The sequence below is a fragment of the Dendropsophus ebraccatus genome, chromosome 13 (assembly GCF_027789765.1).
Source record: "Dendropsophus ebraccatus isolate aDenEbr1 chromosome 13, aDenEbr1.pat, whole genome shotgun sequence".
Lineage (NCBI taxonomy): Eukaryota > Metazoa > Chordata > Amphibia > Anura > Hylidae > Dendropsophus > Dendropsophus ebraccatus.
Window position 1 is genome coordinate 38,101,889 of NC_091466.1, and position 26,779 is coordinate 38,128,667.

Consider the following 26,779-nt stretch of genomic DNA (forward strand, 5'->3'; position numbering starts at 1 on the left):
TGCTGATAAGTGCCGCACGTATGTGCGGCATTTATCAGCAGCTCCTTTCTTGGCGTAGGGATATTATTTTCTTACTGTCAAAAAAACTTAAAAAACACTACATTACACTACACTACATGAAATAAAGTTTTACAATAAACATTTACATACCCCATATACTAGTCCCCGTATAAAGATGGCCCCCAGGGTGTTTTAGGCGTCTGACGCATATGCTATTATTGCCTCCAACACAGAAACAGCCAGTGAGAATGAATGGGGGGGATCCTTCTTTCCTCCATTCATCCTCCTCATCATCATCATCATCAAGTGACGTGTCTGGGGGTAGCGTAGCGTACGCTGCCCCCCCGACACGTCTTTTCCGCCAGTACTGTCCCAATAAGAGATCACGGTATGGCGTGAAATTCTACAAACTCTGTGAGCGTACCTCAGGGTACACTTACAGATTTAGAGTACGTGCACACTGCGGATTGGCGAAGGATAACCCTTTGTGCATTCCGCAGCTGGCACCCGCCGGCGGACTGATGCAGGCGCGCGTCTCCGCCCGTGTCATAGACTCTATTCTATGCACGGGCGGATTCCGTTGTCCGTCCAAAGAATGAACACGTTCATTCTTTGGACAGAGGGCGGAATCCGCCCGTGCATAGAATGGAGTGTGACACGAGCGGAGACGCACGCCTGCATCAGTCCGCCGGCGGGTGCCAGCTGCGGAATGCACAAAGGGTTATCCTTCTCCATTCCGCAGTGTTCATGTACCATTACAGTGTATTAAGGAAGGGACACCCGAATCCTGCCCCCAGATGCCCCCTCCCCCCCCATCCTCGGAGTTAGTGGGGAGATCGTCCAGGAACTGATCTTCCCACTGCTGGATAAAGGTCACCACCTGTACGGGGATAACATTTATACCAGCGCCCCCCTCTTCTGGTACCTCGCTGCCCGAGCTACTGTAGCTTGCGGCACAATCCAAAAATATCAGAAGCCGTAATAAAGCCCTAATATTTAGCAGCCATGGAGCGGACCCAGCGCTTCTGGATATGAAGGACCCCGGATCGCACCAGGACAACATTTTCCAGGTGACGTCCCCCACACTGGAAAACAGGAGACCCCAGAAGAAGTACAGAGTGTGGCGTAACAGGGGGATCAGGAAGGACACCATTTTCCAGTGTGACGCCTGTCCTGATCACCCCGGCCTCTGCATACTGGATCGCTTCAAGGTGCACCACACGTCACTGGGGTTCTACATTATCTAAATTTTGTCCCTTATTCCTATTTCAGGGGTCACGTTAGTCCAGGGATTATTCTGATCGCCATTATGGAGTCGGGAAGGAATTTTTCCCCAGTGATGAGGCTACTGTCGTCTGCCTCACGAGGGTTTTTTGCCTTCCTTTGGATCAACACAGGTTGAGTTTGATGGACACCTGTCATTTCCAACCTTATAAACTAATAATTGGCCTAATACCCCCAAATAAATTAGAATTGTCCCTTTTCCCCAGCTAAGTAGGTATGGCTGCCATTCCCATTAGAGGATGCCATGATGCAATTACAAAGCCTCTGTGTGGCCAGGACAGTAGAAACCCCCCACAAGTGACCCAATTCTGGAAACTACACCCCATAAGGAATCTAACAAGGGGGGCAGCGGGGATATGGCCCCCTGGTGACGGCCACATTTGGGACGTGAAAATGAAAAAAATGGTATTTTTTATTTTCTCGCCACATGTTCTACGTAAGTGCCCATCACCAGTGGGGTCCATATGCTCACTGCACCCCTGGTTGGATTCTTTATGGGGTGTAGTTTCCATAATGGGGTCACTTGTGGGGGGTTTCTACTGTTCTGGCAGCACAGGAGCTTTGTAAATGCGACATGGCCTCCATCCTCCATTCCAGCCTCTAAATGGCGCTCTGTCCCTTTGGTGGCTTGCCCTGTGCCAATATGGCACACTATGTCCACATGTGGGGTATTTTCGTACTCAGGGGAAACTACCCTACACGTTTTGTGTTCACTTTCTTTTTTAACCCCTTGTGGAAAAGGAAAAAAATCAAGGCTAGACCAACATTTAGTGTAAAAAATGTTTAATTTTTACACTAAATCATTGATCTTGTCTTGATTTTTTCATTTTCACAAGGGGTTAAAAGATAAAAAAAAACACAAAATGTGTAGCGCAATTTCCCCTGAGTATGGAAATACCCGACATGTGGACATAAAGTGCCATGTGGGTGCAGGGTAAGCCTCCAAAGGGAAGGAGCGCCATTTGGTTTTTGAAGGCTGGATTTGGCTGGAATGGATTCCAAGGGCCTTGTTGCATTTAAAAGGCCCCTGTGTTGCCAACACAGTTGAACCCCCCCACAATTGACTCCATTATGGAAACTACACCCCTCAGGGAATGTAACAAGGGGTGTAGTGAGCATATGGACCCCACTGGTGACGGGCACGAATGTGGAACAATATGGCGTGAAAATTAAATATTACATTTTTTACACTATAATGTTGGTTTAGCCTTAAATTTTTCATTTTCACAAGGGGTTAAAAAGAAAAAAAAAACACAAAATGTGTGGCGCAATTCCCCCTGAGTCCGTAAATACCCCACATGTGGACATAAAGCGCCGTGTGGGTGCAGGGCAAGCCTCCGAAGGGAAGGAGCGCCATTTGGATTTTGGAGGCTGGATTTGGCCTGAATGGATGATGAACGCCATGTCGCATTTACAGAGCCCTTGTGCTGCCAAAACACTGGAAACCTCTCACAAGTGACCCCATTCTGGAAACTACACCCCTCAAGGAATCTATCAAGGGGTGCAGTGAGGATATGGACCCCTTGATGACGGCCACATTTGTGCCGAGAAAGTGAAAAAATGAAAATTTTCCCTTTCACGTCACATTGTTCCACATTTGTGCCCGTCACCAGTGGGGTCCATATGCTCACTGCACCCCTTTTTAGATTCCTTGAGGGGTGTAGTTTCCAAAATGGGGTCACTTGTGGGGGGTTTCCAGTGTCTTGGCAGCACGAGGGGTCTGTAAATGCGACATGACCCTTGAAATCCATTCCAGTAAAATCCAGCTTGCAAAGGACAATTGGCGCTCCTTCCCTTTGGAGGCTCGTCCTGCGCCCGCTTGGCACTTTATGTCCACATGTGGGGTATTTCTGTACTCGGGAGAAACTGCGCTACACGTTTGGTGTTTTTTTTTTTCTTTTATCCCCTTGTAAAAATGAAAATGAACAACATTTTAGTGTAAAAAATAGAATTTTTCCTTTTTTACACCATATTGTTCTGAAAATCTGTGAAGCCCCTTTGGGGTCCAAATGCTCACCGCACCCCTTGTTACATTCCTTGAGGGGTGTAGTTTTCTAAATGGTGTCCCTTTAGGGGTGTTTTTAATGTTTTGGCACCCCAGAGCCTCTGCCAACCTGAAGTGGTACGGTCAAAAATAACCAAATATAACGGAGGCGTTGAAATTCACTGGGCGCTCCTTTATATCTGAGGCTTGTGGTTGCGTCAAATAGCGCAATACGGCTACATATGGGGTATTTCTATAAACTGCAGAAACGGGGCAATCAATATTGGGGTGCATTTCTCTGGTAATAGGTTTATCATTATGAAAGATATTGGATTACAATAAAATCTCTGCACAGAAAATAAAAATTTTCAAATTTCTTACACACTTGGCTTTTATTTCTGTGACTCCCCTAAAGGGTTAAAACACTTTCTGGATGTTCTTTTGCAGAGTTTGGGGGGTGCAGTTTCTGAAATGGGGTGCTTTGTGGGGCTTTCTAACATACAGGCCCCTCAAATACACTTTCAACCTGAACAGGTCCCTGAAAATATCTGATTTTGAAATTTTACAGAAAATTTGGAAAATTGCTGCTAATGATTTAAGCTTTCTATTGTCTAAAAAAATGAAATATAGTTTAATAAATGCTGCCACCATAAAGTAGACATGTTGCTAATGCTATTTAATATATAATTTATGTGGCATAACCATTTTCTGTATAAGCAGGAAGGTTTCAAAGTTGGAAAAATGCATTTTTTCACAATTTTTCACGTTATTTTGGTGTTTTTCATAAAGATTCGTTATGAGTATCGACTCCATTTTACCAGAAATGTGAAGTACAATATGTCACGAGAAAACAGTCTCAGAATCAGCCGGATAGGTAAAAGCATCCCGAAATTATTAATGAATAAAGTGACACAGGTCATATTCATAAAATTTGTCTCTGTCCTTAAGGCCATTTCAGGCTCTGTCCTTAAGGGGTTAATGGTTCTCTGTGTGCTGAATGCCATGCTGTGTCTGGCCTAGTTTTGGGGAGCCTCACTAACTTCCTCACTCACTTGAAATGGCTCTCTGTGTGTTCAAGGCCCTGCAGTGTCTGGCCTAGTTTTAGGGAGCCTCACTGTTGGTTACTGTTGCTCCTGCCTGGACTCCATGTTGGCTACTGCTGATCCCGGCAGTTCTCTGTGTGCTCAATGCCATGCAGTGTTTGGCCTAATTTTGGGGAGGCTCACTTTCTTCCTCACTCACTTTTAATGGTTCTCTGTGAGCTCACTGCCATGCTAGGTCTGGTATAATTTTTGGAAGGCTGACTGGCTACCGCTTCTACCTTGTTCACTCTGTCCTCACCGCTATGCTGTGTCAGGCTGAATTTTTGGGTGGTTCATGATAAGCTACCTCTGTTTTAATGGTTCCCTGTGTTCTCAATGCCATGCTGTGTCAGGCTGAGTTTTTGGGTGGTCCCTATGCCTACCTCTGTTTTACCCAGGCTGTTGCACAGAATTAGGCATAATGGTGCCATTAGGCAGCCTCATAGGCATGCATACATGCTGCCCCTGCTGTTTCCTGTCCATTTCCGTTGTTTCCATCAATTTCTGAGGTTGACAGGTTTTCACACGACCTTCTCTCTTCCGAACTTGAGTCCCCTCAAAAAATTCTCGAGTCTCCCATTGACTTCAATGGGGTTCGTTACTCGAAACGAGCACTCGTGTATCGGGAAATACTCGGCTCGAGTATCAAGCACCCGAGCATTTTAGTACTCGCTCATCACTATTTAGGATGGAAGCTGTCGCTTCTCAGGTAAGCAGTTCGGTCTGTCGGTTTACTTTATATTGATGTAAGTATCTGGTGGTCTTTAATGCATATAGTTGTGTCCAAAAAGTTCATTTTACTGTGGGAATGGCTTAGTTAGAGGTTTATGGTGGGGTGAAAGTTGTTGAAGTCTTCATGAAATTTAAGCAAGGCCTCCTCACCTGCAGTCCAGATAATCAGGATATCGTCAATGTATCGAAGGTAAGTCATAGGTTTGATGGTGCATGTGGATAGGTATGCTCCTTCCAGTTCTGCCATAAAAAGATTTGCATACTGTGGTGCACATCTTGAGCCCATTGATGTCCCCATTCACTGGAGGTATAGGTCATCTCCAAAGGCAAAATAGTTATGGGTTAGCAGGAATTGAATGAGTTGTGTGATTGGTTTTATTGGGAGGTCTTGTTTCTCCAGGTGTTTTCGACATGCTGCAATTCCACCCTTGTGGGGGATGTTAGTGTACAAGGATTCCACATCCATGGTGGCCAATATGGTGTTGTCAGGTAGTGGGCCTAAGGCTTTTAGTTTGTTCAGAAGGTCAATAGTGTCCTGTATGTAGCTGGGTGTGACTGACCAGGGGTTTAAGGATATTTTCTAACCAACCAGAGATATTTTCTGTCAGTGTCCCAATGCCTGAAATTATGGGTCTCCCTGGGTTGCCTTCTTTCTCAATCTTGGGGAGCATATGTAGAAGCAGCCTGGTCTGGGATCTTCTGGAATGAGCAGTTTAATTTGTTCCTGGATGTTATTAGGAAACTTCTTGATCATGTCCTTGAGTTGTTTTTTGTAGGCCTCTGTGGGATCACTTTTAAGTTTAGAGTAGTGGACGGGGTTGGATAGTTGTCTGTTTGCTTCCTGGATATAGTCAGTGGTGTTCATGATGACTACTGCGTCCCCTTTATCAGTAGGTTTTATTTTTATGTCCCAGTCCCACAGTCACAGGAGGTACACAGAATCAAGGGAACATTTTCTTGCAGATCTTGCAATGTAATGTATCTGATCATGTGTGTGCGATGCCCCACTACAGGCCTCTATGTGGGGGAAACAGGGCAGAGACTTAGTCAACGTATGAATTCACACCGCTTTACTATTAACAACAGACAGATCTCCGTGTGGCTGCATATTTTTCTGGAGAGGGACACACAGTAGAAGACCTGCGGGTTACGGTCTGAATGGGACATTTTAAGACACAAAGAGAAAGAAGGGAATGGGAATATAAACTAATGCTCAAATTTAAAACTTTGCAACATGGTCTCAATATCCATGCCAGCTTCATGTCGGCCTATGTATGACCTGTTCTGGCTATGAAGACCATTAATTGCTATGAGGCCATTAATCTAACAACAATTAAATAGCAACAATCCTTTTGTCACGCCTCACCAGCTTTAGTTTATTGACCGGTTGTAAATAGCAGACCCCGTGTATATTGCATTTTGTTATTTTTAAAGTTTCTAAAATCCTTTGATGAGATCTGTCTAGTGTGTATATAAGTCTGTGATTTTTTCAGTTCTGTATAACATCATGTCTGACAAAGGGAGCTAGACTCTCGAAAGCTTACAATCAAATATACTCAGTTAGCCTCCAAAAGGTATCGCCTGATTTCTTCTTTATTCTAAAGCAATTCGGCAAATACGACATATCACCTTAGTCGGAGTATCAGAGGCTTGATCAAAAAAGGCCCAGGCTTCACAGGTTTTGGACCTCTTAATCGGCGAAAACCTACTACCCGTCTCCACGGATGGCACAGTAATATCAGCGTACTTGTGCGTTCGCCCTCCCCCTTTCTTGGGTGGGATCCGCACTGTAACTACCTCATCCTCCTCATCCTCCACTTATGATGCCCTCGACAGCTGACGCTCATCATCATCATCATCGTTATGACAGGTGACTTATTCTATCTGACAGTCTACATCCTCAAACTGCGGGCTAGAAGCCACAGGTACTTTCAGGTATTGCTGACCGCTCGGTATTCATGACAACAGACCAGCTTCCTGATCCTCCTCTGAGGGCATCAGCAATTGGGCATCAGAGCAGACTAAATCATCCTCTTTGGCCTCTTGATCTTTATAAACCGTCTTCTGAGCCCAACTGCATTGTGTGGTCAAAGAGCTCTTCTGAATGTGATTTATTTTCAGTGGCCTGTATATTGGGTAAGGACATTCTACCCATGTTTGCTTCCAGTTGCACTGACGATGATGATGACGACATTTGTGGCCGTGACTGAGGAAGAGGAGGTCAAAGCGCTTGATTCAGGGTCTGATACCCACTGAAGAACAGATTGACGATGCTGTTCATTAATAAGGGGCACAGGAATCATAGCAAGAGAGAACAGGCCTGACGGTCCTGCTACTGACATTGTTCTTGCTTGTATGTTGGCCGGAGCACTGGAAGCATGTGTCTGTAGTCAGATGGACTTTGGTGGACACAGATGCAGCCTCCGGGCTTGAGATATTTTCTGCAACCTGCTGGCAAAGAAATGCCTGCTAGGCATCTGATACTGGGGACATGCCAGGGCCAGAACGTGGCGGAAGCACTACCTTGTGCACTACCTCTATCTCCCCTTCCTACACCTGATATTGCTCGTTTACCACCTCTCACCATGTTCAAAAGATAGATATGAAATCTTAGATAGAAGATTAAAAAAAAAAAAAAAAAATTGGTATGAGGGAAAAGATGTTAAAAAGAATCCCCCATCCAACAGATAGATGCAAGACCAAATAAAAGAAAATTATTGTTCTTTATTAAATATATTTTTAAAAAATTCAACAATTATAAAATATATATAATGGGACCTGGAGCCTATACAAATCCCCAACAACAGGGTGGATAGAAGTGAATTACGTTACATGATACACATGAAAATAAAAACAAATCAATAGGTAATTTACATACATGTACTGGGCACATATGGGACAAGTAATATAACTCACAGTGGATAAGGGTAAATGGATCACATCAAAAATCAATATACATTACAGCAGTGTGTCCCTAGCACATGTAACCACCTCACCACTCACCCGACGCACATTTCGAGTATTGCTTTATCGAGGGTGATGTTACAAGCACTGAGCTCTCTATTTTTTATTTTATTTTTAGAAAAAATTCATATGACAAATCACAAATCATCTAACATTTATTTAAACCTCTCCCCCTCCCCCACCCTCCCCCTGGGCAGAGCTGGAAAAAGAAAGAAAGGGAAAAAAAAAAAAGAAAACACTTTATTCGCAACTTCCATAAAGTTCACATGCTTCCACTCATTAATATTTGGGGCCTTCTCAGACATCCACCTTTTCACTATTTGCAACCTGGCAATGAAAAGCAGTTTACTTAAAAGGACCCTTTTTTTTTCCTATTACAGTTAAGACCGGAGTCCTCCCCTAGAATAATCAGTTTTGTTTCCAAAGGAATGCTAAGCTTTAGAGAGGACTGAATTTCCCTTACTACGCTTTCCCAATAGCTCTGCAGTTCAGAGCAGGACCATAACATATGTAACTAACCCGCTAGCTCTCTACCACATCTCATACAGTTAGATGTTTCTCTCTTTCTTATCCTGTAAAGAAAAGCAGGGGTATAGTAAATTCTATTCACCAAATTAAATTGTATTATTCTATGATTATTGTTTAATGACACCTTTTTTATATTTTTTATTTTTTAAGACTAACTTCCACTGTTCATCCGATATACTTCCCAACCATTTTTTCCGACTCTTTACCTGTATACCTTCATATTTTACATCTCTCAGACTTCCATATAATCTTGATAGTCCCCCTTTTTCTCTCTGTAAATACCAATTTTATTGTAACTGGGGTATCCTGTACCATAAGTATCTCTTTATTTTTAGTTGTAATATATGCATGATACAGGCTACAGTATTCTAACCAACCTTTATCTGATAACATTCTCTCTTCCTTCAGCTCTTGCCAGGTTTTTATCTCTCCATTAACAAAAAGATCATTTATTTGATTTATACCCACTTTCCTATGCTCCACTAAAGTTTTTAACTTATAAAACTCCTCTAAGTTTGTATTATACCAAATTGGCGAGAAACTTAATCCCCTTTTTATCTTCAAAACTTCTTTTACTTCTTCCCAGGTCCAAAACAGTAAGTGTACCGACTGGAACAAACTCCACTTTTTATTCCTTAATTGACCTGATTCTAGAAGCTCCCAGATGTTCTCATACTTTCCTTCAGATTCGGACAGTAAATACCTGTACCATTCCCCTTTATCTTCTTTCCATACGTTATTAAGCTGTGCTGCCAAAAAATAAAGATTCATATCTGGAAGGGCAAATCCTCCTTTATCATAGGGGCGGCAAAAATTCTCAATCCTGATTCTCACCCTTTTTCTACCACAGTTTAATTTGTTCAACATTTTTTCCACTTTCCTGAAGGTATTTTGGTCTATCCATATTGGGGAGGCATTAAACAAGTATAAGAGCTTAGGAAGAATTATAGCTTTAACTAACATTATTCTATCGGCCTTGATTCTAATGAGGTCACACCAAATATTTATTTTATTCTGCAGGGTTTTTAATATGGGTTAAAAGAGCTCTCTATTTTTATATCCCATTAGACCAATCAGGTACATATCCCCACATATGTGCCGCTGCAGGCTTGTATTTAAAAGCCGTTCTGTGTGTATCCCCGGCGAAACCGGAAATTATGTAACCGGGTCACTGGGTCATTTGTATAGGCTTCAGCTCCCATTATATGTATTTTATTATTGTTGATTTTTAAAAAAATATATTTAATATTTAAAATATAAGAACAATCATTTTCTTATATTTGGTCTTGCATCTATCTGTTGGATGGGGGGTTCTTTTTAGCATATTTCCCCTCATACCACTTTTGGTTTTGTTTAAAGAGTATAGTGTGCATATAGACTTTGCATATTGGAGCTCTTTATAGGACTAAAAAAAAAAAATTAATCTAAAGATCCACCCACTCTCGATAAATCTACGTACAGAAATCAAATGTACAATTAATTACTGGGTATAACAGATGTGAAGTATTCTGCTTTTTTTTTTTTTTTTTTTTATGACGGACAAAGAACGTATGTCAGATGATAGGAATACAGCTGTCATAACTCAAGAAATGCACGAACACAAACGAGATGTACGTTTAATCACTATATAACAGATGCAAACTATTTCGTATTTTTCCTGACAGGGGACCTTTTGCAACTTATAGGAATAGAACTGTAATAACTCAAGAAATGCACGTACACAAATGAAATGTACGCTTAGTTATTGTATTACAGATTTGAGCAGACCAAAATACACTTTGAGGCTGGGTTCACACTACGTATATTTCAGTCAGTATTGTGGTCCTCATATTGCAACCAAAACCAGGAGTGGATTAAAAACACAGAAAGGATCTGTTCACACAATGTTGAAATTGAGTGGATGGCCGCTATTTAATGGCAAATATTTTCTGTTATTTTAAAACATCGGCTGTTGGCAGTTTTTTACTGTTATATGGCGGCCATCCACTCAATTTCAACATTGTGTGAACAGATCCTTTCTGTGTTTTTAATCCACTCCTGGTTTTGGTTGCAATATGAGGACCACAATACTGACTAAAATATACGTAGTGTGAACCCAGCCTTAGACACTATGTGTAAATTGCCAAATCCAATATGCAGCCTGCAATCCCAAAGATAATTATTGCTGTGGCTGCAATGGTGTCTATGGACAGGAAAATGCTTGTTGCAAATTTGCTAGTGTAACTATTAGAGATGATTGAACTTTTCAAAAGTTCGGTCCGACCGGACTTTCAGATTTTTTTCTGAAAGTTCGGTTTGACCGAATTTCGGATTTCTTCGGATTTCATAGTTTAAAGCATCTATATGATACGGGGGTAGGGTATTTGATTGAATTTAGGGCTCTACATGTCAGTAACATCATTATCTTTTCGAAATCTCAAAGTAAATTTTTTTTCAGAGGCCAGGCAGGAGCAGCAGTAGCCAACATGGAGGCCAGGCAGGAGCAGCAGTAGCCAACATGGAGGCCAGGCAGGAGCAGCAGTAGCCAACATGGAGGCCAGGCAGGAGCAGCAGTAGCCAGCGTGGAGGCCAGGAAGGCGAGAAAGCCCCAGCGGGCCCCTTTGTATAGCACACCTTGGGGAACACCTAGCACACCTCGGGGCACACCTAGCACAACTCGGGGCACACCTACCAAATAAAGTTTGACAAAATACCTAAAAAAACGTAATTCAGTAACTCACAGGTGACGTCTTCTTTGATCTGAGGCGATCGCTCTCCGTTTCCTTTCCATCTGGCCTGGACCACTATGATGATTTCTTCAAGCTACAATTCATCTCTTCAGGACCTGTCAGACAAACATCTTAAACTCCACACATTTCCAGTAACTTCCTTCCCTTTTTCCCACCCATAGGCTCCCATACAGTAGTAACTCCACTGTTTGGTGTCATGTGCAGTAAAGTAAGGAGGTTTGTGGGTCCCGTGCTGTGCCCCCCATATAGTAATAATGCCCCCATAGTAGATGCCCCCTGCTCTGCCCCATAGTAATGCCCACTGCCCCCATAGTAATGCCCCCTGCCCCCATAGTAATGCCCACTGCCCCCATAGTAATGCCCCTTGCCCCCATAGTAATTCCCCTCAACACAAGAAAATAAAAAAATAAAATCATACTCACTAATTCGGGTGGGGGACGGGTCCTCTTCTCCCTTGTGTGCGCCTTGTGGATACACCAGCAGGCGTGATGACGTCATCGCTCTGCGCCTGTTGGTGAGAGCGCATCCATGCTAGAATGGACTAGAATGGAGTTGCTAGAAGGAGGTCCTCCCCCTGGAGTCTGTATTCTAGTCTGTTCACCATAGAGGAGGCCAGAATGGAGTTACAATCAGGAGGCATTACATGAGGTATACCGGGGGGAACTACAACTCCCAGCGTGTCCAGTCTGTTATTATGGGAGATCAGAGGACATTACAGGAGGAGGTATAATAGGACTACAACTCCCGGCATGTCCAGCCTGTTATTATGGGAGATCAGAGGACATCACAGGAGGAGCTATAAGAGGAGGTCTACAACTCCCAGCATGTTCAGCCTGTTATTATCGGAGATCAGAGGACATCACAGGAGGAGATATAAGAGGACTACAACTCCCAGCATGGACAGCCTGTTATTATGGGAGATCAGAGGACATATAAGAGGAGGACTACAACTCCCAACATATCCAGCCTGTTATTATGGGAGATCAGAGACCATTACAGGAGGAGTTATAAGAGGACTAAAACTCACAGCATACAGAAGGGAAGTATAAGTGAGCCCCGCCTCCTCATGTCACATGACAATGATCACAGTTCCTTCATCCACCTGCATCCTCTCCCGTTCTCAGCCCCACCCCCTTATGACGTCACCACAGGTCCTTCCCCAGTGCAGCAAACACGGCAGGTCCTTCCCCAGCCCCTCCAGCCCTTCCCTGGACTCCGGTGTCCGGGGGGTCGGTGATGCGGCGGGCGTCTGACTCACTGCTCGGGCAAGTGTCGGGGGCCCCTTGAGCAGCCGTGGGCCCCGGCACTTGCCCGAGTATGCCGGGTGCTGACGCCGGCCCTGAGCAGTAGCCAACATGGAGGCCAGGCAGGAACAGCAGTAGCCAGCATGGAGGCCAGGCAGGAGCACCAGTAGCCAGCATGGAGGCCAGGCAGGAGCACCAGTAGCCAACATGGAGGCCAGGCAGGATCAGCAGTAGCCAGCATGGAGGCCAGGCAGGAGCAACAGTAGTCAACATTGAGGGCAGGCAGGAGCAGCAGTAGCCAACATGGAGGACAGGCAGGATCAGCAGTAGCCAACATTGAGGCAAGGGCAGGCACAGCAGTAGTCAACCTAGATGCCAGTCAAGGCCCAGCAGTAACCAAAATTGAGGCAAGTGCAGGCACAGCAGTAGTCAACCTAGATACCAGTCAAGGCTTAGCAGTAGCCAACATTGAGGCAAGGGCAGGCACAGCAGTAGTCAACCTAGATGCCAGTCAAGGCCCAGCAGTAGCCAACATTGAGCCAAGGGCAGGAACAGCAGTAGTCAACCTAGATGCCAGTCAAGGCCCAGCAGTAGCCAACATTGAGGCAAGGGCAGGCACAGCAGTAGTCAACCTAGATGCCAGTCAAGGCCCAGCAGTAACCAAAATTGAGGCAAGTGCAGGCACAGCAGTAGTCAACCTAGATACCAGTCAAGGCCCAGCAGTAGCCAACATTGGGGCAAGGGCAGGCACAGAAGTAGTCAACCTAGAGGCCAGTTAAGGCCCAGCAGTAGCCAACATGGAGCCAAGGGCAGGAGCAACAGTAGCCAACATGGAGGCCAGGCAGGAGCAGCAGTAGCCAACAAGCATGCCAGTACAGGAGCAGCAGTAGTCAACATGGAGGGAAGGGCAGGCACAGCAGTAGTCAACCTAGATGCCAGTTAAGGCCCAGCAGTAGCCAACATGAAGGCAAGGGCAGGCACAGCAGTAGTCAACCTAGATGCCAGTTAAGGCCCAGCAGTAGTCAACATGGAGCCAAGGACAGGAGCAACAGTAGCCAACAGAGAGGCCAGGGCAGAAGCAGCAGTAGCCAACATGGAGGCCAGGCAGGAGCAACAGTAGCCAACATGTAGGCCAGGGCAGGAGCAGAAGTAGTCAACATGGAGGCCAGTGAAGGCCCAGCAGTAGCCTATATGGAGGCCAGGGCAGGAGCGGCAGTAGCCAACATGGAGGCCAGGGCAGGAGTAGCAGTTTTAATGGGGTGACATGAGCAGCGGAAGCAGAATAATGAGGTCCATGGACAGGCGAGAGGTAGCAGGGCGGCAGCAGCAGCAGGAATGGTGGAATGACCAGTACGGTCTAGTTCACATATAGGCCATAATAGAAGCAGAAAAGGTCCTACATCTTGTTGACAACATGACCAAGTCCTACTCTGTGGTATCAGGAGCAGGTGTCACAAAGTGCTTATCCATCCATGTGGCGTTCATTTTGATGATAGTCAGACACTCCACACTATCACAGGACAATCTGCTTCTCCTGGGACTCACAATATGACCTGCTGCGCTGAAAACTCGCTCGGATGACACACTGCTGGCCGGACAGTATGTCCAAAGCAAATTCAGCGAGTTGTGGCCAGACATCTAATTTTCCCACCCAGTAGTCCAGAGGTTCGGGGACGTTAGGTGGCAACGTTGAGTCCAAAAACACCTGGACTTTGAGGTGTGCCGCATGTCCTGCTGCTGTGCGGGTGCCCCTGTTACCCCGGCCATTAGCTACATGAAAGCGTGCATCATGGACATCAGGCTCAGACTGGTGCCGCTGCTCATGCCACCCAGGCTGCTAGAGTAGGATGTGGAGGAGGCAGCGCTGCTGGTGTGGCCCTAGTGGGAATGGTGTGAATGAGAGCGCCGTGTTCCAAAGGCTGCCACTAACTGTGCACCCAGCTCCTCTCTATAATAATTCATTTTTTCCTCCCGTTGGGAAGGGTGAATGAATTCACACAGCTTGTTGCGATACCGTGGGTTCAGTAGTGTGGCCAGCCAGAACTCGTCCCGTTGACGAATCCTTTGCAAGCGTGGGTCGGCCCGAAAGCATATCAACATGCTCTTAGCCATTTCCACCAGGGAGTGGGAAGGAGTCCCCGCCTCCGCCTCCACAGCATACTGCCAATGGGTACTGCCTCCATCCTCCTCATCCTCCTCATAGCCCTGCATAACCTACTCTGGCCCCCCCTCTGGTCTGGCAGGAAGGCTCATCTCCTTCTCCACCCATCTCCCCTAAGAGTTCCTGTGCGTTCAGGTCCTCCTCCTCCTCAACTTCCTCTCCCTCCTCTTCCGCCAAGCCTTCCTCCAGTGACCCAGGCTGCGAAAGTGGCAAGACCTCTTCCCCCTCGCCACATCAGCACGTTGCATCAGCTCCAGTACATGAAGCATGGGTATGATGGCGCTCAGTCCTGTGTCTTGCCCACTGACCAGAAAGGTGGCCTCTTCAAAGGGTCGTAGCAAGCGGCAGGTGTCACGCATGAGCTGCCACTGGCCGAGCTCCAGGTTACACAGGGGAGTCGTGTCCGCCTGCATCAAGAGGAAATCAGTCAAGGCCTTCCTCTGCTCATAGAGCCAGTCCAGCATGTGGAGGGTGGAGTTCCACCGCGTGGCTACATCGCAAATGAGACAATGGTTGGGAAGACCATTCCTCCGCTGCAGGTCGAGGAGGATGTGGTGAGAGCGACTTGAATGGCTGACATGGCTACACAGCTTTTGAGCCATTGAAAACACAGTCTGTAAATCGGATGAAGACTTTAGAAAGTGTGTATCTATTAGGTTTAAAACATGTGCCATACACGGGGCATGCCTCATACCTCCTTGACGCAGCGCGGAGAGAATGTTGCTCCCATTGTCACTCACCACCGTCCCAACTTTAAAATGGCGTGGAGTCAGCCATGAGAGGATTTCCGTCTCGATCAGACGGTGCAGCTCTTCCACTATGTGTCCCTTTCACCCAGGCAGGCTAGATGCAGCACAGCGTGACACCTCTGTGCTACACCCAAGTGGTACAAGGGAGGAACACTGGCGGTTAAGGAGGTTTTAGACCAACTGGAGGAGGTGGAGGAGGACCGGGACACAGGAACCCTGCTGTGACAACGGGGTGGTGTCATTGCCCTTCCCTGCCCAAGTTGCTACGGGTCCGCCGGCCATATTACATTTATCCACTGAGCAGTAATGGACATATACTGCCCTTGCCCTTAATTACAGCTCTAGATGTCTGTGGTTAAATGTACATGTCTGCTCACTGAATGGTTCAGCGAGTCAGCAACCTTTTCACGAACATAGCTATACATTGCCGGGATAGCTGTGTTGGAAAAGTAGTGTTGACTCGGAACCTTCCACCGTGGCTCCGCACACGACATCAGTTCACGGAAAGGTGCCGAGTCGACAACTTTAAAAGGCAGAGCCTGCAGCACCAGCAACTTGGCCAGGTGGGCGTTCTGCTTGACTGCTGCGGGATTGCTGCTGCATATGTCTGCCTCTGGTATAGGGACTCCATGATGACAGGCTGCCTACTGCTAGCAACACAGGGGCCACCAGCCGAAGAAGGGAGTGAAGCCACACTCCCTTCAACAGAGGAGGTCTGACTCTGTGAAAGGCCCCCTTGACTACTGCTGCTTCCTGCTGACCGTGGCTCTGCCTGGGCCTGCTGTGATCCACTATCACCCTGTTTCTCCCAGGCGGAAAGGTGGTGGCGCTTCATATGGGCAGCCATATAGTTGGTGCCAGGATGGCAACTCTTGCCTCTTTTAATGCGCCTGTCGCACAGCGACAGATGACCAGATAGGTATCCTCCGGGCACTTTTTAAAAAACTGTCACACAGGTGAGGTGTAGAGTCTAGTACCGACAGGCTGCAAGGATGGGCGGGCGCTGCCGATACTAGGACCTGCAGTGGAGGAGGTTTCCCCAGTGGTCATTTGCTTGTCCCGGCTACGCTTCCGAATTGTTAGTTGACTACTGCTGCCTGTCTGCTTTTTAGTTGTGGCGGGCCTGCTGGCGGACGGATTCCCGGTTGACGAATCAGTCGAATAAGCCAAATCCTGCCGTGGATCCCATGTAACATCCGATGTAGCATCATCCTGTTCCAGAATTATGCTATCATCCTCATCAGGCTCCTGCCCAGCCCTCTCTCGTCTACTGCCTACTGCTCTCCTGACAAACCTAACATGGGCCTGCTCTGATATCGCCTCCGACACAGCTATGCCCTGCACTTTATTGTCCCCTGTCTCTTCCTCCACATGCTCATCGTCATCAAAGAGCAGTTCACTGCTCATAGACGCCAACAGTTCCCTTGCAGGCGTCGGGTCAAAAGTTAGCGGGATGTTGCTGAGGATGTCAGATAGAGGATGTGGGGGAATTGCTGCGTGCCCGTGCCAAGTCAGGGTCGTGTCCGAGGTACCCACAGATACCTGGCTGGCTGTCTCACTACTCATCCTTATGGATGTCGAAGTGTGAGCCAGCCCCTCCAGGACTGTGGAATTAGACATGTGGACATGACCCTGGTGTGACAAAGGAAGCTCAGGCCTGCCACTGGACCCTCTTCCTGCACTACTTCCTCTTATGCCCCTTGAGCCAGACTCTCTGCCCTGCCCTGAAACGCTTTGTGAAGTTTCCTGCTGCCGCTGTGCCATGACTTTATATTCAACTTATGATTTCTACACTTGGTAGATGAGAACAGTATTTTCTGTAATATATTGGACTTGATACACTGTGATAGCTGTCTGTACAGCACAGTCAGTGAGTGAGAAAGGAAACAATGGGGCCCAGAATGCAGCACAGTAATTAATGGAAATGGCAGCGTGCAGGAAGACCATGCTACACTGCAATTGCCATCCACACAGCACACTGAATGAGGAGAAAATGGCACCCAGAACGCGGCACAGTGACTTTCATGTGACATGATCATGTGATTTTAGCAGCCAATGAGACTCCTACACCTCAGCAATGACGTTTCTGCTGTGCACTGATTTGCTGGCAAAAAAAAGCGTTTGAACACTAACTCGAACTTGAACGCTAACTCGAACGAAAAGTAAAATGTTCAGTTTGGTTTGAGTTTAAGAAAATCGAGATGTTCGACTTAAACACTATAGTTAACCACATTGGTTTTCTCCTAGTTCTACTACTTTTGTTCCCATATGGTATGTGTCGTTCACACGATCTACCAAGGACTTTTATTTCTAAAGGCATTGTCCCAGTCTATGTCCCCAATGTCCTTTCTTAGATAGAAATTAGCCGTCCTGAAATGTAATGCTTTTGTAGCTTTATTGAAGGATAAATGTGGCCTATTGGTTAACCCTTAGAGGACAGGGCCAGTTTGCATTTTTCCACTTCCATTTTTTTCCTCCTTGTGCTTAAAAGGCAATAGCACTTGCATTATTTCACCTAGAGACCCACATTAGCCTTTATTTTTTGCGTCACTAATTGTACATTGCAATGACAGGCTGAATTTGTTCATAAAGTACACTGCATAACCAGTAAAAAATGCAATGTGTGGTGAAATAATAATAATTAAAAAAAAGCATTTTATTTATTTGGGGGATTTGTTTTTACGCCGTTCTCCCTTGGGTAAAACTGACTTGTTATATATGTTTCTCAGGTCATCATGATTACAACGATATGTAACGTGTATAATATGTATGTAACAACTTTTATATTATGTGATGCCTTGTAAAAAATTCAAACCATTTTTAACAAATATATGTTCCTTAAAATGGCTCTATTCCCATGCTTTTAGCGCTTTTATCCTTTGGTCTATGGGGCTGTCTGAGGTGTAATTTTTTGTGCCATGATGTGTTCTTTCTATAGGTACCTTGATTGTGCATATGTGCCTTTTTTATCTCTTTTTATTACAACTTTTCTGGATTTGATGCGACCAAAAATGCACAATTTTGCACTTTGAGATTTTTTGCGCTTATGCTGTTTACCGTGCGAGATCAGCAATGTGATAAATTAATATTTTGGGCGAATATGCACGCGGCGATACCAAACAGTGTTTGTTTGTTTGTTTGTTTGTTTATTTATTTTAATTCATAACATGGGAGAAGGGGGGTGATTCAAACTTTTATTAGGGGAGGGGGCTTTTTATTAATAATAACACTTTATTTAAGTCCCCCCTAGGGGACTTCTAGTATATGCACACTGATCTCTCATTGATCTATGCTGTATAGTTATACTGCTGTAGCCGAAAGCAATCGATTGCCGAGCCGGGATCAGCGCCATTACAGCACAGACCCTGGCCGGTGCCGGATGGAAGGATCGCCCCTCCGTGACTATGTCGCAGGGGGGTGATCCGCCCCACTAGACACCAGGGAATCGGCTGCAGTCATTTTTTAGATGCAGCTGTCATCTTTGACAGCTGCATCTGAAAACTTGATTAGCAGGCACGGCGATCGGACTGTGCGCGCTAATAGCCGCGACCCCGGACACCTGGGACCACGGCGGTTCAGAGCACTGGCCCCACTTTGGCCCCTCTTTGAAGTTACCTAGGCAACCTTGGGACACCCAGGGTCACCTAAGGGTTAAAATCAAGTCCAGAAGTGTCTCCCCTCTTGTTGGTTCTGGAGGGTCCCATGGGTCCGGGGGGGAATCCTACTCACCCAACCTTGGTCTTCTTTCTTGTTTATGGCCACTTAGCCAATCAGCCGCTGATTGGCTGGGCATACATATCAGTAGCCAGGGCCCGGCACACTGAGCTCAGTGAAAAGAAAAGACCTGGAGGATGAGTAGAAACTAGTGATGAGCGAGCATGCTCGTCTGAACTTGGTACTTGTGTGAGGTTACTCGATGGTACTCTTCACTCAGATGAGCATCTTGCGATACTCGAGAAAATTGCATCATCCTTTTCCTGCTGCTGTACATTGTGTTGCTGTGATTTGTAGAACAGCTGCATAGAACCTCACTGCTTATTGTCCTGTGTAACAGGTGGCATACACCATATACCACCACTTACCCACCGACTATACGACAACCTCCAAAAACTAGTGTCACCAGTATATTTTCTTATTTCTTCATTTCTTAGTGCAGCCACATCCAAGCTCACTGCTAATTGTCCTGTGTAAGAGGTGGCATACACCGTATAGCACCACATACACACAGACTATATACGTCAACCTTCAAAAAGTAGTTTGACCAGTATCTTTTGTCATCTGCAGCCAGTCTACAGGGTTGCTTTATTTCTTAGTGCAGCCATATCCAACCTCACTGCTCATCGTCCTGTGTAAGAAAGTGGCATACACCATGTAGCACCACTTACACACAGACTCTATATAACTACCTCCAAAAGTAGTCTGAGTAATATATTTTCTTGGCTTGCTGTGATCTGTAGTGCAGCTATCTCAGTCTTGACTGTGCAGTGTCCATAAAATGGTGAACCCCAGAAGTAAGAGTCGAGGACAAGGGCGTAGGGTTCCAAGCGATGCAGTGTGCAGAGGCCATGGTTCTGGGCAGGGTGACACAGCAGCACGCGTTGAGGAGGGAGCAGTGGCACACTGCAGACATTCACTCCCTAGCTTCTTCTCGCAACTTACGGGGCCTCAGGGTACACCGCTATTGAAACCGCAGCAGTGTGAACAGGTGATCACGTGGATAGCGGATAATGTGTCCAGTAACTTATCCACCACCCAGTCTGCCACACAGTCCACCCACGCTACCCAAGGGAGTGGAACCCTTGCTCCAGCAGCTCAGCCTCCTTCCCCACAGCCTGGCCCCTCCTGGGAAAGGAGGCATTCAGATCCACCACCATGCTCCCAGGAACTGTTTTCTGGACCCTTCCCTAAGTCTGAGCAACCGGAGCAGTCAATCTGTCCCGATGCCCAAACTATGCAGCTCACGCAGTCAGTGGGTGATGAGAGTGTGGAGTGCAAGCAGGGTTTGAAGAGGTGTCTGATGATGACGATGAGACCCGGTTGTAAGACAGTGACGTTGTTGTCATGGATGTAACTAAAAAATGGGGAGCAGAGTGAGGAATTGGAGGAAGAGCTGGTGGATGAGGACGAGGTGACTGACCCGAACTGAGTGGATAAGCCTAGTGTAGACAGTGCTTCTGAGGGGGAGGCAAGTTCAGCCACAGGACCGGTTGGAAGAGGAAGAGGGGTGGGCAGAGGGAGTAGATCAGCAACTGTTTCAAGGAGTCAAACTCCCGTGGCCAGGGCTAGATGTTCCCAAGTCTGGGGGTTCTTTAAAGATACTGCGGATGACCGACCGACTGTAGTATGATACCTGTGCCATGCCAGGATCACCAGGGGAGGCACCACAACCAGCCTACCCACTACCAGCATGCGCAGGCATATGAGTGCTAAACAACCCACTCAGTGGAACCAAGTTCGCTCAGTTACTGCAAGTCACACCCCTGCTCCTTCCGCTGTGTCACGTGCTGGCTCTGTCAGTCCCTCCTCCCAGGTCCCAGGCACGAGCACCTCCCACCCTACACCCACCCCTTCATCTCCACTATGCTCCACACCCTCCAGCAAGGTGTCCAAGCGCAGCGTTCAACTGTCCATACAACAGACCTTTGAATAGAAGCGCAAATACTCACCCACATGCTCAAGCCCTAAATGTGCACATAGGCAAACTGCTGAGCTTGGAGATGCTGCACTATCGGCTGGTAGACACAGAGGCGTTTAGGAACCTCATGGTGTTGGCTGCCCCTCGGTACTCTACTGTGTCAGGCCTAATTTTTTGGGGGTTCCACGCCTGCCTCATCTAAAGGCTGGTAAAGGCCACTTTATGTTTTTGTGTTTTTTTTTTAAATCAATTTCAATTTTCAAATCAAATCGACTTCAATTCAAGTGCTATTTTGCAGGGCTGTCAGGTCATCTATTGTATCTCCAAGATACACGCAACAGTTAAAAGGAACAGACATCGAAAACGGTGGATCCTAATTTAGGATCCTTGCGTTGTCCATTTCGAACCATACAATCTGTGGATGTCAACTTGCGGGTGTCCTCTGCCGTCCTTTTTGTAGCTGTATCAAAGGCAGTAGTCAGCTTCTGGTCAGTCTAGTAATTTAAAAAAGACAAGTTAAGTTATTAAAGCGACTCTGTATCCACAATCTGACCCCCCCCCCCAAACCACTTGTACCTTCGGACAGCTGCTTTTAATCTAAGATCTGTCCTGCGGTCCGTTCGGCAGGTAATGCAGTTATTGTCCTAAAAACAACTTTTAAACTTGCAGCCCGTGCCAAACTGGAGTATCTGTGCCCTAACTTTGCACCACCCCTCCACAGATTGTGGGTCCAGAGTTGCTTTAAGGGGGGGAGGAGGGAAGCAGTCAGCTTGTCAGTCACTGGCACAGTTCAAAGGAACAGACAGCGAAAATGGTGGATCCTAATTTAGCATCCTTGTGTTGTCCATTTCGAACCATACAATCTGTGGATGTCAACTTGCAGGTGTCCTCTGCCGTCCTTTCATTTTGTAGCTGTTTCAAAGGCAGTAGTCTCCTGCTCATTAAAGCCCACTTTATGGCCTTTTTTAATCTTCAATTTTAATTTTTAAATCAAATCAACTTCAATTCGACTATTAGTCTAATTCAAATTCGACTATTTTGCAGGGCTGTCTGGTCATCTATTGTATCTCCAAGATACACGCCACAGCTAAAAGGAGCAGTGAAAATGGGGGAAAAAGTCCACCCACTACTACTACACATTCAAATTCCAGGGCCTCTTAAGAAGATAGTATTATTTCTTCGTCCCTACCTCCAATGATTTTGCCTCTCATGCACAACTGCATGAGGGTGTGAAGCTAAATCTGGCCATAATCAGGCTATTTGTATTGGATGATTGTATTGTCCATTTCATGCCATGTTATAGTCAAACTCAAAATTTAAACTAATTTGAATTCAAACTCAAATTTTAATTCAAACTCAAAGCCAAATTTAATTCAAATTTCACAAATAAATAAAAAAAAAAAAGAAAATTTATTCGATCGCCATAACAGAAGCGGTGGGGAGAAGTGGTGAGTGACATGATACTGGGAAAATTACCCAAACTGCTAAAGTAGTCAGGGGGTGTCATGCCCCAACCCTGGTCAGTCTGTTAAAGAGGCATCCATGCATGCTGCCCCTGCTGTTTCCTGTCCATTTCCGTGGTGTTGCGTGGTGTCAGGCTGTTTTTGGGTGGTTCATATCCTCTGTTTTAATGGTTCCCTGTGTTCTCACTGCCATGCTGTGACAGGCTAAATTTTGGGGTGGTTCATATGCAACCTCTTTTTTAATGGTTCCCTGTGACCTCACTGCCATGCTGTGTCAGGCAAAATTTTGGGGTAGTTCATATGCTACCTCTGTTTTAACGGTTCCCTGTATTCTCACTGCCATGCTGTGTCAGGCTAAATTTTGGGGTGGTTCATATGCTACCTCTGTTTTAATGGTTTACTGTGTTCTCACTGCCATACTGTTGCCCAGAATTTGGCATAATGGTGCGACTGGGCAGCCTCAGAGGCATCCATGCATGCTACCCCTGCTGTTTCCTGTCCATTTCCGTGGTGTTTCCACCATTTTCTGAGGTTGACAGGTTTTCACACAACCTTCTCTGTGCCGAGCTTGGTCCCCTGAAAAAATGCTTGAGTTTCCTATTGACTTGAATGGGGTTTGTTACTCGAAACGAGCACCCGAGTGGGCGCTCCTGGACTGGGTGGTAGCAGGCCAGTAATATTAGGCTGGGGAGGGCCCTTCCTACCCTGGTACTACTAGGCTGGTTATGAAAACGGGGGATTTTTTAAAAACCCAATTGTTTATTTAAAGAAAACACACACACACACAGGGTCCCCCATTTTTATAACCAGCCGGGTAAAAAAACAAAAATCCCACACCCCTCATTGACCATTGTATTAAAAAAAATATGCTGGTCATTGACATAGTCGTCAGGATACCAATATCTGAAAAACAACCTACTTAACATAGTAAACAATCTGGGACCCAAGGGATTAAGTGAGCATGCACCTGACTGATTTCACACTGCACTCATACCAGCAAGGAAGGAGTTAAGAACCCCCCTTCCTTGCTGGGATGGGTGCAGGGGGGGGGTAGAGAGAGCTTTATACTCACCTCTGATGTCTCCAGCACCTGGCTCCAGGTGCCCCTGGACAGCCCCGCAGCCTGTGATTGGCTGAACGGGCTGTCACTCATATCTGTAGAGTGACAGCCAGCTCGGCTAATCACTGGCTGCGGTGCTGTCCCGTCTCTGAGCCGCTCAGCCAATCAGTGAGTGACTGAGACGGGACAGCACTGCAGCTAAGCTGCAGGGCTGTCAACTGGCCAGAGGAGGTCAAAGAAGATGCTGGGGGAACACGGATAGGTGAGTGATCTTCCATTAACCTTCACAATTGTTTAGCTGTTTTAGTACAGTTTGTTTAGATTCGAATTTTCGATCGGACACTCAGTCGAAAACTAATCTTTTGAATAGCTACTCGATCGAGTATTGCTCACTCATCTCACTTTTAACATGTCTCTATGACAAATTTTTACAAGCAACAGTAACACTAAGCTGATGCTTTCTGTTCTGTGATAAAAATAGGAAAACTGCTGGAAAGTAATCTGTACAGCATTACAATAAAATGTGAAACATGTAGATGAAGAAGACAATAGATCAAACTAATGCAATTGGAAAATAAAGTATTTCATGCTGGCAGTCTCCAGCAGATCTTTTCATAGGCATGTTCCCTCCTAATAATCCAAGTCACAACCCCACCAATATGTGTTAAAAATGTGAAATATTTTTTTTTCTCATCAGGAGGTGGAGTTGGCACATCAGGAGCTTTTAAGGTCTTTTAGGGATAAATCCACTGAAGACTCGTCGGAGAAGCCTGCATCATCGTTGGTTGTGAACAAACAACCAGAAGTACACCACACTACTGTTAATAGTTCACTCTTCTTTGTGAAGAACAGCATTTCAGTGTCCCTTCACCAAGATAGTAAGTAGCACCTTCTCTGGTGATGTATGGTGACAATGTTCTTAAAACGAATGTACCATCAGGTACATTCGCTTTAAAGTGACACTGTCACCTGCTTTTTGCATTCTGACATCTCTACACAGGTGTAAAGGGTAAATTTAGCGATTTTCATACCTTATTTTATATCATACGTCATGGTGCTTGTTCAAGTAAAAAGTCATCTTTTATCAACTGCAGATTGTGTTAAGTGGGTGGGGCCTTGTGGCATTAGCGCCACTTAGCCCCGCCTACAACACCACAGTTGGCCCTGCCCCCTCTCCGGCCTTTGGAACAGGCTGGCCGAAAGGTCTAGACCCCACCCCCTTTACGTCGACCAACCAATGGGCGCTAATGCCGCGAGGCCACGCCCATTTAATACAATCTGCAGTTGATAAAAGGGCACAAAGGGTGACAGTGTCACTTTAAGCTTTGCACATGGATAGAACAAACCAGTGCCGCAGTCCTTTTTTTGAACCGCGCACAGTGGTGGTCTATTACTGAGATTCTAATGGAGCTGCGCACAGAGGGGCGGGGCATTTCTACTACTGGGGGCTGGCCGGCCCGCCTCCAGTGCTTCAGCCTAGGATGGTGTTGGGTAATAGACTGCTGAGCGGTAACTAGGCGGCGGTTCAAAAGAAGGACCACGGCATCGGCGCCGTTCTATCCATGTAGAAAGCTTAAAGAGAACGTACCTTATGGTACATTTACTTTGATATTAAACTGGATGAACAAAGCTGAGAAACTGTGGGTACATTATTGATCTGTCATAGATTACATTTGACTCGTATGCATAAAAATATCTTTTTGGGGAAGGAAATCACTAACTTCGACCATGAGGTGTGAAGGATGTTGTACTTTTAAAATAATAAGTAAATTTTTCATCCTAAATTTATTTTTTTTTCTCTTCTTTTGACATTTCCATTTCTTTAGGCCTTACAGATCCAAGTGATGATGCTTTAAATGCCCATATTTAGCCTTGTGCTAAATGCCCACTACTGTTTAACCTCTCGTCTGTCCAGAGTTGTGTTTAAGGGATCAGCAGCATGGCATGAAGCTATACAAACATGGATGTTGGCAAGGATATGGGCACTTTATAAATGAGGTTTTTACTAAAAAGCCAGACTTGGACTGTGATGAAAGGAAATGTGAAGACCTAAAAGGAAAATAGAAGAAAACACATACTGGAATTAATTTTGGAAGAGAAAAAGCATGTTAGCTTAATAAATTAAATATAAATGTATGTATGTATATATAAATATATGTATAGTTATATACCTATTTAAAGAAAAGCAGACAAAATCTACACTATCATGGATTGGTTTCTAACAAAATATGAGAGTTTTTCATTTATCCCTGAAACATGCATGTCTCCATATGGCTCCATAAGGCTACTAGTGGACATTTGTGGTAAGACATTCGCGAGAGCCTGTCATTGTTCCTGTACACTGTGGAGAGTCTGTTCTGTAGAAGATGCACAAGATTTCCTAATAACAAGAGACCCACACATCTCCACATTGAGGCCACCTCCCCATTGGGGGCACCCAAGGGGTTAAGTAAGCATGCATTGCATACACACTTAACCCCTTAGGGGCAAGACTGATTTCACACTGCACCCATCCCAGCAAGGAAGGGATTAAGTGACCCCCTTTCTTGCTGGGATGGGTGCAGCGTGAGGGTGGGTGCAGCGCGGGGGTGGGGGTGGGGGGAGAGCTTTATACTCACCTCCGATGTCTTCAACACCTGGCTCCGGGTGCCAGGTGCCTCTGGACAGCCCTGCAGCCTGTGTTTGGCTAAGCGGGCTGTCATTCATATCTGGAGAGTGACAGCCCGCTTAGCCAATGTACATTTGTGGTAAGACATTCGCAAGAGCCTGTCGTTGTTCCTGCACACTGTGGTGAGTCAGTTTTGTAGAAGATGCACAAGATTTCCAAATTACAAGACAAGACCCACACATCTTTACATCTTCACATTGGGGCCGTATACAGTATATATATATATATATATATATATATATATATATATATATATATATATATATTATTATTTTTTTTCATGTAGAAATATGTATTTATGTGCATTTTTATTTTGTACATAGTATTTCCATTTTCCCTTGTAATAAAACAAGCTTTTTACCTTTGGCATGTGTCATTATGTGAACATTGTGTTAACATCCTTGAACAAATGGTGAAATGCTGGAAACCAACCCAACAGATCTAAGCATAAATACTCACCCTTATGGTCCATTTACACAGAAAGATTATCTGACAG

General features: G+C 45.7%; 1 protein-coding gene across 6 annotated transcripts in view; it reads left to right on the forward strand.

The window, feature by feature from the left end:
• ARHGEF11 (Rho guanine nucleotide exchange factor 11) overlaps positions 1–26,104 on the forward strand; it is a 630,876-nt gene extending 604,772 nt beyond the window's left edge. For all 6 annotated transcript variants that reach the window (XM_069949394.1, XM_069949398.1, XM_069949396.1 and 3 more), the window contains 2 exons: positions 24,313–24,493; positions 25,442–26,104. In XM_069949394.1, the coding sequence (XP_069805495.1) occupies positions 24,313–24,493; positions 25,442–25,485 (225 nt within the window). In that variant the 3' untranslated portion in view covers positions 25,486–26,104. The remainder of the gene's footprint in view (positions 1–24,312; positions 24,494–25,441) is intronic.
• Positions 26,105–26,779: the final 675 nt, after the last annotated feature.